The 16,573-nt window shown below is 37.8% G+C and overlaps 1 protein-coding gene and 1 non-coding gene across 6 annotated transcripts in view; one reads left to right on the forward strand and one right to left on the reverse strand.

The window, feature by feature from the left end:
• Positions 1–16,573, reverse strand: part of FANCM (FA complementation group M) — a 53,108-nt gene that overhangs the window by 17,746 nt on the left and 18,789 nt on the right. For 4 of the 5 annotated variants that reach the window (XM_058540640.1, XM_058540641.1, XM_058540642.1 and 1 more), the window contains exons 10-14: positions 11,433–11,639; positions 9,732–9,945; positions 5,979–6,136; positions 4,799–4,954; positions 838–2,752 (exon numbers count right to left, since the gene is read on the reverse strand). In XM_058540640.1, the coding sequence (XP_058396623.1) occupies positions 838–2,752; positions 4,799–4,954; positions 5,979–6,136; positions 9,732–9,945; positions 11,433–11,639 (2,650 nt within the window). Of the gene's footprint in view, positions 1–837; positions 2,753–4,798; positions 4,955–5,978; positions 6,156–9,731; positions 9,946–11,432; positions 11,640–16,573 lie in introns of those variants that run through there. The other variant, XM_058540644.1, reaches the window with a different exon arrangement.
• Positions 268–374, forward strand: LOC131406692 (U6 spliceosomal RNA). The gene has a single exon (XR_009220318.1). It is a non-coding gene; the product is annotated as a U6 spliceosomal RNA (small nuclear RNA).

Here is a 16,573-nt window from a genome sequence, read left to right on the forward strand (position 1 = left end):
GCGCACTCTTGCTTTGGCAGCCCGGGGTTCGCAGGTTCGGATCCCGGGTGCGCACTGACACACTGCTTGTTAGGCCATGCTGTGGCGGCATCCCTTGTAAAGTGGAGGAACATGGGCACGGATGTTAGCTCAGGGCCAATATTCCTCAAGAAAAAAGGGGAGGGTTGGCATCAGATGTTAGCTCAGGGCTAGTCCTCCTCACAAAAATAAAATAAAATAAAAATCTACATCTCCAATCTAATCCAGTTCAAGATTTTATCATCTTCTGTGCTTGCTTCAGCAGCACATACACTAAAATTTGAACCATACAGAGAAGATTAGCATGGCCCTTGTACAAGGATGACATGCAAAGTTGTGAAGCATTCCATATTTTTGTGAAGGGGTATATCTATATGGTGACTGACAAATAATAATGTACAACTGAAACTTCACAATGTTATCAACTATTATGACCTCAATAAAAAAATTTTTACCATCTTCTGAACCTCCTAAAAATCCACTATATTATTATTCATTTAATAGTTATTTCCACATACTGGTATCTTTTCAAGTGTATAAGTCACACAATTGTTTGTGTTGTACAATCAAGGGCCTGATCTCACACTTCTGTATTTCACAGTGTCCAGCATAATACCTTCCCCATGCCATGCATGTCATAAATACATGTAGATAAAATAAATCTTATATCAGTAAGCACCAATTAAACAAATATATAATATATCAATTATATAATTCAATACACTATATACTGAGAAATTACATTTTGAAAAATTACAGAAGTTTATCTAGGGTAATTATTCTAGAAAGATTTGTGTTTTATAAAGATGTGAATCTTACCTCCAACAGGATGACAGGACTGATGCAGATTGATTTGTTCCCTGCTCTTAGCCTTTTCTATAGAAAGTCCTGAATCATCAAAAGTTGAATTCATTGTTTTTTTAACACTCTGTAGATTTACTTTTTCCTTATTAGAATCTGGCGTCTTACGCATTTCCTTTCTCTTCTTAGGAAATGAGTTCAGTGTGTTTAATTCAGAAAGTGGTGTACTCATAACTTTTTCTCCTACTGGCAAAGAAAATTGAGAATAACCAGGAGACATAAATTCTTTCTTCTTTGCTGCATTCAGGGGGAAATGTGCAAAATTTAGACTCTGCTTATCTTCACTTGATGGGATAGTAATGGTCCTACTCGTAAAACTATCAATATGATCTCTTGGTATTACTGCTTGATTTGAAACATAATTTGCATCACTTATCTCCTTAATATCTGAACACTTTCCAGATAGATCATCTAAAAATCTATTCTTACTTGTATCTGATGCATGTTCTAATATTTCATCATCAGAATCTGGACTACAAAAGCCTAAATCAAAGGTAACAGAAAATAAATCCTTAGAGCAGTCAAAAACACATTCATCATTCTTCAGTTTTTCCTCACGGATATCTCTCAAATCTTCTTGAGATTTCCAACTATTAGTTTCACAGATGATTTGATCTTGGGGTTCAGAATTATCATCTAACAAAAGTTCATCAGAAATGAAGAACTGAGAGACCAGCGCCGTTTCATTCACAGCAGTTTTGTCTGACACACACAGAGACTTGTGTTTACTCTTCGAGGGAGAAAGGCTCACATCGTTAAACTCTGTATCAATATCTTCAAATAAGAGTAAACTTTCATCTTGATCAGTCAACAATACTGGGAGGCCATTATCAATATTACAATTCTTTTCTTCAACAAAATACTTTGGCGGGCCTATATTTATTTGAACATGATTGTTGGATACTAAATTTTCATTTTGTATATCTTTATGTACTTTATTATCATAGTCACAGAAGCTTGGCTCATCAGAAATCTTATCATTAGTTGCAGTGTAAAGACAACTTTTTTCAGAAGGATGATTAATAAGGTTAAGTGAATTTGATTCTAAATTCTGTTGAGAATTTACAGCTGAATGTGACATCAAACAGGTGGATTTATCACTTTGTAAATACTCTGCGTAGGGTAGGGAAAGCAAATTCTCATGTGCAGAACCCTTAGCAATTTCACGTTCCAAATCTGCAAGTCCACTGAGAGGCGGAGGAGAATGAGATAAAAATCTCTCTACGTTAGCTACGACCTCTTTTGTTAATGAATGACAATTATAAAACTGGTCATCTGTTCCAGCTATATAAAGCTCTTCCTCGAATGGAAGAAACAAGCCAGATGAACCAGATTTCTCATCACTGAAACTGTTATAACCAGAATCCAAAAGCTTTCCAGCAAACGAACTAGTAGATTTACTTGTAACCTGACATTCCGTTAACAATCCACACGGCTGATGAACAACATTTTCACTGATAGTACCTGTGGCAGCAACTTCTTCTGTCTCTGATACCCTTTTATCATTTAGTAGGTCCACCTTAAAAGTATTTTCAACAGCAGAATCACCATCAGTATCTAAAGAATCCATAACAACATCATTATTTTCTTTTTTAGGCTGATCTTTTCCCAGTTCTTTAGCCTTTTTCTTTACAGAAACAATTTTAGTAGGTTTGATATGAGTTTGTTTAAAAATTTCAGCACAATCTTCATCAAATTCAGTCATTGAGAATGAACCGCCTCGATTTATATTCTTTATAAATGAAGATTTCTTGTTAGCAGGAAAGGTGCCACTGGCAAGAGTATTATATTCATTCCTGGGAGCACTTAACGTTGAGTTAACATCTTCCATTTGTAAGTAAGATTTAATTTCCAATTCATAGCTGCATTCTCCCTATAAAGAAGGAAAATGAAAAAGTCACAGGAAAACAAAACAAAACACAAAAGGCAATTCTAAGAGATGAGTTTTATCTATGTTAAAATATTTTCTAAACAATATTATATTATTCAAAGGATTTTCTGGGGCCAGCCTGTGGCTTAGCGGTTAAGTGCGAACGCTCCACTACTGGTGGCCCGGGTTCGGATCCTGGGCACGCACTGACGCACTGCTTCTCTAGCCATGCTGAGGCGGCATCCCACGTACAGCAACTAGAAGGATGTGCAACTATGACATGCAACTATCTACTGGGCTTTGGGGAAAAAAAGGAAGAGGATTGGCAATAGATGTTAGTTAGCTCAGAGCTGGTCGTCCTCAGCAAAAAGAGGAGGATTGGCATGGATGTTAGCTCAGGGCTGACCTTCCTCACAAAAAACAAAACAAAACAAAGGATTTTCTTTTATACCTTAAAAAATTGTTCAGATAAACAAAATTATAAATGACACTACTGTGAAATTATCATAAATTATCTTTAATCACTTAATATTTTTGTTTCCCCAGTACTTAATACGTGGAAGACCCAGGATAACTAGAAAAATTTGTAGAAAAAACAAATTTAATGAATACATAAAATAAGATAATAACTACTAAGTTTTTTACTTCTAACATTTAATTGAGTAATTATTCTATTTTTCTAAAAACAGATATTTTAAAAATTAATATATAAATGAAAAACACATACACGTTAAATTCACTCTTCTGATGAAGGTAAACTAAGAAGAGCTTTTAGAACCATGGAAACAATAGTACCAGTATGTCTACTAGGTTGTAGGCTGGAATATACTATTTTTAACAAATTTCCTAACCAAGAAATCTTACAGTGAATTTCTAAGTCTTACTTATGTCTAAATCTAAAACAACAGTCCCCATGATCCCTACTCATCCTTCCCTCTTCCCCACGAAGGCTATTTTAATCAGGATTCCTCTACTACTCAGGGACTTAAGCACTTAACTCTCGCTTTTTTGACTAATAAATATAATAAATACTAATGTGAGAATGTCTGTCTCCCTGCTAGTATATATGCTCCCCTCAGACAGAATATTTTATATGGCTTCTTCACTGAGGTAGCCACAAGGCCTAGTACAGAGCTTGGCATATGGAGGGCACAAAATAAATATGTGTTAATTTGAAGGCACATATTTTGCTGGGATCCACAACAAATTACTTTACTTACGTGTATTCATGAACAATAGCTAATAATAAAAATAGCAGCTACAATCTATTTAGTACAGTTGGCCCTTGGTATCCGCATGGATTAGTTCCAGGTCCCCCCTCAGATACCAAAGTCCACGGATGCTCGATCCTTTAGTCAGCCATCCATATCCTCGGATACAGAGGGCCAACTGTACTCACTATTGTCAGTTACTATTCTAAGTGCTTTACATGTATTAAGTCTTTTAATCTTCACAACAACCCTATGAAGAAGGTATTCTCATTACCCCCATTTTACAGATGAAACTGAGGCACAAAGACGTTAAGTAACTTACAGATGCACCATTAGTAAGAGGTAGAGTTGGGATTCCAACCCAGGAATTTTGGATTTTACACTCAGAATAGCTTCATCATTCTGACTCAAGGAAGAATAATCAAGAAACTGCTCAAGGAATCAATAATTCTCTAACCTACCACCAGGATGTAAGAGACATACCAAATGACCTAGGTGATAGAGAATATTTCAATAAATCCCACTATATCAAGAATCCTAAATTAGCTTTATAAATAGTTGTTGCATAAATCATTAAGTATATTAAAATTTTACTCTAGTCTATCAATATTTACAGGTAATATTCTTCTAATTAATTAAGCCTACTTCTCCTATGGTGGAAAACTGGTTCCTTATTGAAGGCAAAAAGAGCTATATAGAAAAACAAAATATTCTAGCTAAAATTACTTGTAATTCATACTTGTTTCTTATAATAATGACTTCGAATTAAGAAGAATAAAGATTAAGTATTCTAGTTTCATCATCATACCAGCAAGAGAAAGTTACAATAAAACCTCACCTCTTCGTGTCTCATTCCTTCTATCATTTGCGTAATGTTTATGAAATGGTGGCATCGATCTGAATGGTCAACTTGATGTGTAGGAAGAGGATGATCCTGCCACACTCTCCACTCAGAGAGAGAGAGCTGACGAACTCCAGTGGTTGGTTCTTGAGTCTTGATTAACGATTTTAAAAATAATAAAATGATAAAAACACACATACTCAGATTTCACAAACTGATTTAAAAAAAATTAATATAAGATAATCAGCCTAACATAAACAAACTGAATTCAGTTAGGGACTTCAACTAAAATCTCAGGAGAAAAAAGGAAATAATTTCAAAAAGTACAAAGATGCCCTTTTAAATATTTTTTAAATAATTGTTATATGAGTTACTACTTGGCCATATTCCTGTTTATATAGTTCCATGTTAAGAGCAAATATTTAAGAAAATGTGTGGTTTCAAAACTACTATTTTGCTAGATTTATATCCTACAATCTAATAGGGAGGCATTCATAATCTCTCAGTGATACTGATCCCAACTCTTCAAACCCGCTGCCATTCTTCACTTTCCCTGTAGTGAATAAAATATAAATCCTGAAAAGCCATATATTTAAAGTTCTATAAATCTTCTAAAAGGCATCTTCCCTGAGGTTGTTTTTCCAGTTGTCTAGGCACAATGTAACCTTTGATCAATTCTCTTGACTTTCCCTAAGTTCACCAAAAATTTTCCCATAATAAACAAACAATAACACCAAATTAAAGTTTTACTATAATTATAAAAAAAATAAATAAAAACTAGTTTGTACAAAGATGCTCACGACAGCATAATTTTATGTTGTAATATTTTGAAAAGAATCCCCAAACACACCAGGGAAACAGCTAAACAAACGGTGGTATATTGCAGGGTAACCTGACAACCATGTAGATGACGCCCATATAGAAATGTTCACATGGCAGAAAGTAAGGAAGAACAGGCAGAACTTAGATAAATATATTATAGTCATGTCAAAATATATATACAATAAAGAACATAAAATTAGTAGCTTTACAAACTTAGACTCTAATATTCCTTTTTAAACTTTTTTACATTCTTAATTTTTTAAGTCAGTCAACATTCTGATCATAGACATTCTCTTAACTCCCAAAGCTACTGCATAATCACTGTAAAGAGCATCTGAAAACACGTTCAACTTACTGGTCTGTTTTCCTCATTTTGTAAAGAGGGAAACTGCACTTGAGGCAATGTTATTTCCTTAATTCCATCACTGTCTCTTAATCTATAAAGTCTGGCCCATAATTTAAATTCTTCTTCTGATAAGAACCCATCTTTCTTCGAATTACTTTGCTTCATTCCTGTAAGTTGAAAAAATAACTGAAAAGAGGTTAAAAAAATCTGCAAAGCAAACAAAATATACAACATCAACTCAAACTCTCTCCTTGTTTATGTCTACTCATCTCTGCTAACCCACTGATTCTATTCCTTAAACTGGCATTCTTCATGAAAACCACTCGGTCAGCACTTCCTGCTTCCACACATCTCCTAACCTCCTCTCTCCTCTCTGACAGTACTGGTGCACCCCCTGTCTAGGCGCTAACCTTCAGTAATGACTCCATTAACAGAACACAGCCAGGTAGCTGGGCTCTCGGTCCTGGCTTCTTTTTGGACTCTCTCCACTTTGCTGTCTAAGACCTGGCACGAAACAATGAGATAACTTACAAACGAAAGCTAGTATCACAATTCTATCATAACAGTACTGGAAGGTCAAATGAGGCTTGATGGGGGACACCAAGACTAAAAAGGGTTTTCAGCTTAAGTCTGAAATGGAGGGTAGGTGGCTGAAGGGGGGTGGGAAAGACCTATTGCTTTAAAAAATAATAGACTTTTAAAACAGGTAGACGGTAAGTTAACCCTTTTTGACTTCCATAATCTCTATAAAGGGAAATAATCATCAAACTGGAAAGGATACACAGCATAAAGCTCTGGTCCGATACAGACGAGGGCAGAAAAAAATTGTCAAGACTGCTGAATTAGGAATCAGGAAACTTCTGTCTTCGCTTTTCCCAAATACTGCAGAAGAGGCTTTTGTAAAATAAGGGGTTTGAACTCCGTGATCTCACAGGTCCCTTTCAGTTCTAACAACTGACGCTCTAAGACTTTCAAAATAGGAAAGTATTCCACTCTCCCAGTCACGTTAAGTAAGTGCAGGCTGCTAAGCCCAGATGAATTATACACTAATGTATAGAGGATTACATTTACACACACAATCTTGGCAGGATGAACCAGTGACACTTGAAAAATCAGGGAGAAAAGTACAGAAAAATGAATATGAGCTAACATTATCTCAATTTTTAAAGAAGGACAGGTTCTAGAATTTTACTAAAGAAATTTGCCATCCATCCCTAGTAACATTTTAGAAGCAATTATCAAACATATGGCTAGTTAACATCTATAAAAATATAATGACCACTAAGAATAAGTTATGCCAACCTAATCAAGTTTTGATGCCATTATTAGTTTAATAAATTCAAGAGAATTCAAAATACATACTCTGTTTTTATTTTAACCAAAAATTTGGTAAAGTCTTATAAAATGACAGGTATATTCCTATTAAGTGGATTTGTATTAGGTCTAATAGACATATTCAAAAAAGCATGAATTAATGGCTCTGAGTGAAGGGAAAAGAACATTTACAAATTTAAGTAAGTCCAAAGCAGGTGACTAGGAGGGAAAGGACCCTGAAACTTCAGAGTATGAAAACCATGGAACAAACAGCTGAACAAACTTGAGAGGGCCTGTCTTCAAATACCTAAGGAACTACTACATCAGTAAACCATGGATCAAAACTGTTCTTGTACCTAGAAGACAAAACTACATCAACGAGAAAAGCGTACCACGACAGATGTTTCAACTTAAGGACTTCTTCTGTATGGGGCTGTTCAACAATGGAATGAACTCTCATAAAGAAATAGAGTTCCGGGGCCGGCCCGGTGGCGCAAGCGGTTAAGTGCGCGCGCTCCGCTGCGGCGGCCCGGGGTTCGCTGGTTCGGATCCCGGGCGCGCACCGACGCACTGCTTGGTAAGCCATGCTGTGGCGGCGTCCCATATAAAGTGGAGGAAGATAAGCACAGATGTTAGCCCAGGGCCGTCTTCCTCAGCAAAAAAAGAGGAGGATTGGCGGATGTTAGCTCAGGGCTGATCTCCTCACAAAAAAAAAAAAAAAAAAAAAAAAAAAAAAAAAAAGAAATAGAGTTCCCTGGGCCCGCCCTATGGCGTAGCGGTTAAGTGTGCACGCTCCGCTACTGGCGACCCGGGTTCGGATCCCGGGCGCCCATCCCAGGCGCGCACCGACGCACCTCCTGTCAGGCCACACTGTGGTGGCATCCCATATAAAGTGGAGGAAGATGGGCACAGATGTTAGCCCAGGGCCAGTCTTCCTCAGCAAAAAGAAGAGGATTGGCATGGATGTTAGCTCAGGGCTGATCTTCCTCACAAAAAAAAAAAGAAAGCAAGAAATAGAGTTCCCACCAGCAGAGATGTTCCAGCTGAGGCTGGACACACATTCAACAAGAATGCTGCAGAAAGCATTCCCACCTGGATAGGCAACCGGACCAGATGACCCCCAAGGTTCCTTCCAAATCTTAAAGTATACAACTACATGATTTTATGATTCTTTAAAAGTCCTCCTTCAAGGCTAAATAAAATTCAAAAGATAAACTTTTTAGTTTCTCATTTTCAAAGTGCTAACATTTCAAGATATTTTCTTGATATCACCAAAATCTCTGCAGTTTTTTTTTTTTTGTAATTTTATTTATTTATTTTTCCCCCCAAAGCCCCAGTAGATAGTTGTAGGTCATAGCTGCACATCCTTCTAGTTGCTGTATGTGGGACGCGGCCTCAGCATGGCTGGAGAAGCAGTGCGTCGGTGGGCGCCCGGGATGGAACCCGGGCCGCCAGCAGCGGAGCGCGCGCACTTAACCGCTAAGCCACGGGGCCGGCCCTCTGCAGTTCTTTAACTAGCAACACGCTCATGACTAACCATGCTCCCTGGCACCAAAGTGTTTGTTTCCCTCTGAATCTGTATCACCAATAACTTAGTCTAACTTCGCCACTATCTGGTATAAGAGTAAATTAAAAAAAAAAAAAAAATGAATTTTCTCCTTTATAGAAAGGAAAAGTTTGTAAATACTTTAATGTTTGTAAATACTTTCTTTAACCCTTTGATATGTAGGCAAATCTTTGTAAAGGCTAAGGCCAGCCTCTAGCCAGCTTTTCAACCAGAAATGCTTTTCTTAAGAGCCTGTCTCTTTGAAATGTAAACACCAAGGAAGAGAGTGTCCCTCTCTCCCAGTCATCAGAGGAGTCAGACCTAGATACCCTTCTTGGAGCTGTCACTATCTGCTTGTCATAGAGATAAGAGAGGTTTTATTATTTCTTTGGATAAAGGCAACCAGCTAACCCAAATGGCTACCTCATTTCCCAGGTGAATTGGGATGAGCTATGAAAGAATGTACAGCAAATGGTGCTGCCCTCTTATACGAGGACAAGTTACTGGTAACCTTGAGAACATAGAGGTGAAGGATTGTAACTTGGGGGGATGAATAGGGGTGAATTTCTTTCTGTCTTTGTATCATCCTGGTGGACTGCCTACAATGCACACTGTAATCTGGTTCAATGCTTATTCAATAATAAAACTGTTTTCTTTCTTTTCTACATTTTGTAAAGAGGATTCTCTGGGTTGGTAGGGTATTTTTAATTTTCCCAACACTCTGTACTGCCAGCGCCAATCCTTCACTTTACCAGGTGAATAATCTCTTATCCTTTCCAAAGGGAACACCCATGACATCCCAGAATATACGCTGAGTTTCTCAAAGAAGTAATATATCAATATATGACCTGCTAACAACAGGAAAAAAAATGCATGTCTCAAATGTAAAATTTTTTGTTTACCATTCCTAGAGTAAAAGATAGATGACTCTCGCTGCAAGTTCCGAGAAGGCTTCTCCGGTTCATAGACACCATGTGTGATGAACATTTTATGCAATTCTGGATTGATTCCATCAGGAACCATTCGTGGACTTCCTTGGTAAAAATGAAGGACCTGCCTGTTACCTGAAATAGCTTTATAAATACTTCTCTTGTTGGACTGACTTTGATTATAAGTCTGCAAAAACAAATAAATGTCAAATTACATTATTTCTATAATAATCACTTAGCCATAACAAGCAATCATTATGTTGGTTTGGGTTTATTCTAAACAGTAAATTAAACCATGATCCACTTAAATACTTAAGAGAAATAAGTATTTCTGTCGTCTTGAAATAGAATTTCTGTTGTCTTGAATTTTAAGCCAGTTCAATCAGCTCGATAAAAATCATTTAAAAATCTATTATTCTAAAAGTCTACCTTAGTAATTACATTACACAAAAGAAATCTGTCTTTTATTTAGTATGTTGCTGTTTTTGAATAAGGCTGATATTTATATGTAAGTATAAATTGCTTTTTCTTTTCTTTTTTTTTACTATTCCCTCATTTCAGCTTCTTACTTCATCTCTCTACACTTCAGCTTTCTTCACTGTATACAACAAAAAAAGTATTCCTCCTCTCGCAGGGCTGTTGACAGAATTAAATAAGATAAGGCGTCTGAAGCACTGAGAACACTGCCAAGCACAAAGCAGGTGCTTGCCAAGTGTGGGCCATTACGACGATCGGACAGACAGGAAAACTAACCTGAAGAGAGACACCTTGCCTGAGGTAATTAGCGAGACCCCAATTCCATTGATAATACAGAGACTTTCACAAGCAGTCAAACATTCCATTTATTGGAATCATTTCATGGATAAACTAGATGTTACATAAGAATATGCTATAATCATATGAAAAGTATTGGGGAAAAATAATTCATTTTTCAGTATGATTTTTAAAGGGTATATAAAACATTTTAAATCAATTTTTTAAAAATATCGTAGTTAGTGAAAAATTCTTTAATGTGAACTTAAATATTTGGCCACAGAAATAGTCCCACTGAGTTACAAAAGTTAGTTAATACTTTAACAAACATAAAATAATATTATGTACAACATCATATTCAGGAAGCCCTGTCACCCAAGATTGTAGAGAGGTACAATTCAAGTCCCTTATCACTTAGAATAGGCATCAGTAAACTTTTCCATAAAGGGCCAGAAAGTAAATATTTTAGGCTTTGCAGGCCACATACTATCTCTGGCATGTATTCTCGTTGGTTTGTTGGTTGATTGATTGATTCAGGCAACCCTTTAAAACATAAAAAACATTCTCAACTCACTGTAGTTAAAAAAAAAAAAAAACCTAAACTAAACACAAAAAAAAGGCCTTAAAAGCACAGGGAAATAGTAAAACAGAGTAACACATGCTGATTTTTGTATCTAGTGTCTCTAAACGAATACTGAAGTACAAAAATGTGTTTCTTATATGAATAAAAATTAGAAAACTGAACCGAGTCAAAAATTCTCCTAATTACAAGAATAATCAGAATCTAACACAAAGAGGGTAAAAATCAACCTCAATTACCTACAAAGAGTTTGGACTTCGAATGCTGAAGATTGACATTTGTCTTTGGGCTGTATTTCTCAAATTTTAATTATCAAATCATGTTTCTCCAGGTCTACTCACCCGCTCTTCCCGTCCTTCAGTGAGGATCACGACGATCCTGCCCTGGCGCCTGCGGCCAGTCCTGCCCATACGCTGTACCAGACGGATTGGGCTCTTCTGGGCGTCAAAACATATTATAAGGTCAACTTCCCCTATATCCAAACCTTCTTCACCAACACAAGTAGAAACCAATGTATTGTAACCACCACTACGAAATTGTTTCACTACCTAAAATAAAAATGATTTAAAAATAACTATATACAAACGTAAGAGAACTGTAGATCAAAGCATACTTTTTCCACTCTCCCCAAAATGGTGAAATCAGATTAAAAGTCAGCATCCAGGATACTACAGAATAGGAAACGAAGGGGCAAAAGGGCAACGTGAGCCAAAAGAGACTGCTGTGAAATGCAAGGGGCAGTCCTAATTCCTTTGCTTTAATAATGGTTAGGAGGCTAAAAGGGTTCGCTAACAATTTACAAATGAATAAGACAGCCTAGATATTATTTTTAGCATCACTAAAAATGTCATAGGGCAGGTAAATGACACAAGTAATTACTGCTATTTATCATGTCCTAGACCTAAACTTACTGTTAGGAGTATCTAACATAAGAATGTTTTAGTATCCTGGAATTCACGTCTGACCTTTTATACTGCCGTTCCAGTGAAGGGTAGCAGAATATGCCACCCCACAAAACGACTGTAGGGGTTTAGGACATGCTGCCCCAAAATATGCTGCTTTGGTATATTGATTATTTTGAGCTGCAGGCACCCTTGAAAGATACCAAATGCAGGGACAGACTTTCTCTTAACTATTCTTATCTGTCTAAAAACAGATCCTCCAAAAGGAACTCAATTGTCATAAATCCCCTCCCAGGGAGTTTCATCAACCAGGGAAGATGGACTTTTATCACAGGAGAGGAGACTAGAAGTCGACACCACACCCAGACAAACTTTGTCACAAACTATCATACCTCCCATCTATTCTTCTAAGGGCCTAGTCATCTTTCCTAAAAATCAATTACTCTCCCCTAAGAAGCCTACAGCCCCACCTCCGCTTTCTCTATTAAGATGGTATTTAAATCTGAATTCTAGCCACCTTGGGGAGTTACTCATTTTTCCCTGGGTATCTCCCATGTATACATGAGGTATACATGTTAATAAACTTGTTTGTTTTTCTCTTGTTAAGCTGTCTTTTATTACATGTCTCTCAGCTAAGAACTCAGAAGGGTAGAGGGAAAATTATTTTTCCTCCCCTGAACCAGGATTTCTCTCTGATCAGTTTAACGAAACTACAATAGTATGAGAATGAGTCAATTAAAAAGCCAATGAAACATTATGAAAATTTTTCTTAAGCCTTATAAACTTAGTTCTCAACTGCTCAGCCTCAGTTTCTCCATATATTCAACACCAACATTGCAGATTTCTATATGGTGGAGCAGTTGTGATGGTAACTAAATAAGATGATGCTCAACAGACAGCGAATAGAAACAAAAGTTGAATGATGGCATTCCAGAAGAACCAGTCATGCTTTGAACAATGCCTTTATAAATAGCCATTAAAATATTAGAATGTCCAAACAAAATGACTAGTATTGAAGGAGTTATCAGACCTTATACACAAAAAGTAAATTTCAGGAGAAAATATTGGGGGAGTAACATAAAAAGGAAATATGAACTCTACCAAAGTACAGAAATAGCTACGGACCTGTGACAAAAGCCATAAAGGCCCTTCACGCTCAAACATTCTACTCTCCTATAAGTAATGGTAATTGTCAGCATATGAACTTAGGTATCTCCGGCTCCAAAAACCCATTATCTTAATCCTGAAGCTAGTTCTATTGTTAGAAACCACAACCTTAAAAGTAGGATGATAAATAAAAACTTATCACGTTAAGTCCTCTTATCAACCTTTCCAGAAGCACCAAAGAGTTTTCCTTCAATACGGAAAATCTCAGAGTACAGGGAGAACCGACAATCAAGATTAAAAGTTAAGAATAATTCATTTCCCTCTGGAATCGGTAATGACATTAAGCCAAGGAAAGACTGGCCTAATAGTACCTGTATGTAACTTAATAAAACAGCTGTCCTTTCTGTCCAGATAAAGAAAAAAAATAGTGGGCCATAGTACTAGAGATGTAAAGAAACAATTCTTTAATATAAATAGTTCATAGATTAATAAAGGACGTCAAACAACTTCCTTTTTAGTTAACTTGTATAAACTAAACTGTTATTTGCCTAGGATTAATATTAATTTGCCTAGAGTTTGAAAAATAAATATGAACCAGAAGTTATTTAATTAATCAGAGAAAGGAATAAGTGATTAATTAAATAACTTGTACCAGGATTTATAATCTACCGATCTACCATTTTTTCACTGCTTACCCATTACCCTAGCTTAAATTCCACTCTCTCACTCCTTTTTCCTCCACGTTCCTCTGAATAGACTCCAGCACTGCTTATATCCCACTTTCCACCTAGTCCGAGCCTGTACCCACACAATTGAATGTGGCTGGAGGAAAACACCAACCATGCTGACTGGTTTCACTTTAAACTCATAATCTCTGACCTTGAGTGGGCTCTTAGTGCTATCTGAAAATCATTTCATATCTCCCTAATCCATTCGCTCTCCCCATTCTCCTGGATAACTGTTTCCTACTCTCTCCTCTCTCATCAAACTTCCAACATGTCCTCCCCATCCTCACTCTCAGCTGATGACATGACAAAAACTGTGCAATCAAAAACGACCTTCCACAAGGTATCACGGCCACATCTACCCACCACCGGTACCTGTGCCCATATAGTCTGCCTTCCCTCCTATTGCTTTGGATAAACGATCCATGTTCTCAACTGAAGTCAACCTCCATAGTTGTGTACTAGATCCCATCCCTTTCTCTCATCTACTTCAAGATCACACCAGCCATACTCTTCTCTCAACTCTATCAGCAATTTTTTTCTCAACTGACCATTCCTATCAGCATACAAGTATACTGCTAGGTCTCCTAACAGAGAACAAACAAAAAAACCACTTCCATCTCTGCTCTCCTTTACAGCAAAATCCTTGAAAGACCTGTATATTTGTATACTTTCTAGCTGTTCTCTTCCTTTTTTTTTTGTGAGGAAGATTAGCTCTGAGCTAACATCTGTTGCCAATCCTCTTTTTGCTGAGGAAGATTGGCCCTAGGCTAACACTCGTGCCGATCTTCCTCTACTTGATATGTGGGATGCCTGCTACACCATGGCTTGATAAGTGAAGCGTAGGTCTGCACCTGGGATCCCAACCTGCGAATCTCGGGCCACCAAAGTGAAGCACACGAACCTAACCACTACACCACTGGGCCAGCCCCTTTTCTTGTTCTCTCTTGAAATCACTCCAATCAAGCTTGTCCCCACCATTCCACAGAAACTGTTCTTTTTTTTTTCTTTTTTGTGAGAAAGGTCAGCCCTGTGCTAACATCTGCCAATCCTCCTCCTCCTCTTTTTTTTGCTGAGGAAGACTGGCCCTGAGCTAACATCCATGTCCATCTTCCTTCACTTTATATGGGACGCCACCACAGCATGGGTTGCCAAGCAGCGCGTCGGTGCGCGCCTGGGATCCGAACCGGCAAACCCCAGGCCACCGCAATAGGGGACGCGCACTTAACCGCTTGCACCACGGGCCAGCCTGTTGAAACTGTTCTTTTCAAGATCATTTGCTTTCTCATCTCTCAGTCCAATGGTCAATTCCCAGTTATCATCTTATATGACCTACCAGCAGCATTTATGCATTTAATCACTTCCTCCTCCTCATTTGGCCCCAGGATACCACTCTCCTGGTCTTTCTCCTGTTTCACTCACCACTCATTCTGATGCCCTAGGGAATCATGATCATTGCTCCCTCTCATAACTATGAGGTACCCCAGGGCTCAGTCTCTGGACATCCTCTCTATCTCCAGTCAATCACCTGGTAATTTCATCCAGTCCCATCTATACGATGATGATTGCCAAATATATATTTCCATGAACCCTTGAACCCATGAACTCAAGACATATATTCAACTGTTTATTCAACATCTCTACTTGATGTTTAAAACCATGCTATTCACATTGTAGTCCATGAACTATTACTGGCCCCCAACAAGATAAGTATAAAAACTAAGAGGAAGGGTTCAGAAACTGGACAGAGTAATTCTGTTTGTTAACTCCAATAATAAAAAATTTAGACACGAACTTTTTCATTAACTTTTCTAATAATTCATTTTTACTGTAATGTTCAAAAGCATCTGTCCGTGACGTATTGAGAGGAAATAAACTGGTGCTGCATCAACTCCGATAGTTTATAAAACACTAATCTCACAGGCATGCCAAGTTAACTCGTGCAAAACCAGGCTCCCGATATTCTCTCCAAAACCTGCCTGTCCTGCAGTCTTATCCGTCTTAGTTAACAGAGCTCTTTCCAGTTGCTCAGACCAAAAACCTTGGAGTCATCCTTGCAGGCAGCCTTCACACTCCTTTATCTCACACCCCATCCAATTTGTCAACAAATCTTGTCAGCCTGACCTTCAAAATATACCCAGAATCCAACCATTCACCCCTTCCCTGCTACCACCCTCATCCACGCCACCATCATCTGTAGCTTGACTTACTGTAATAAGTCTCCTAATTGGTCTTCCTGTTTCCACCCTCAGGCCCCTATAGTTTATTCTTAAGGCAGCAACCACTGTGATTCTTCTAAAATATAAATGAGGCCATGACCCTCCTCTGCTTCAAACTTTCCAGGGGCTTCCTCCCATCTCACTCAGAGTAAAAGCCAAAGTCATTAATATGGACATGACCTTTACGGCCTCAAAGGATCTAGTCCCCCACTTCCTCTCTGACTTCACCTCTTGTTTCTAAAGAAATGAATAATTTAATTACAACTATTTGCACGAAAGCTTATTTCAGAATAAAACTGCTGTTATGAAAGCAATTATGTATAGGAGTAATAAAAAAGAGTTCTTTTTGTGTGTGTGTGAGGAGATCAGCCCTGTGCTAACATCTGCCAATCCTCCTCTTTTTTTGCTGAGGAAGACTGGCCCTGGACTAACATCTGCGCCCATCTTCCTCCACTTTATATGGGACGCCGCAACAACATGGCTTGCCAAGCAGTGCGCTGGTGTGCGCCTGGGATCCGAACCGGTGAAC

Source organism: Diceros bicornis, chromosome 5 (assembly GCF_020826845.1).
Source record: "Diceros bicornis minor isolate mBicDic1 chromosome 5, mDicBic1.mat.cur, whole genome shotgun sequence".
Classification (NCBI taxonomy): Eukaryota; Metazoa; Chordata; class Mammalia; order Perissodactyla; family Rhinocerotidae; genus Diceros; species Diceros bicornis.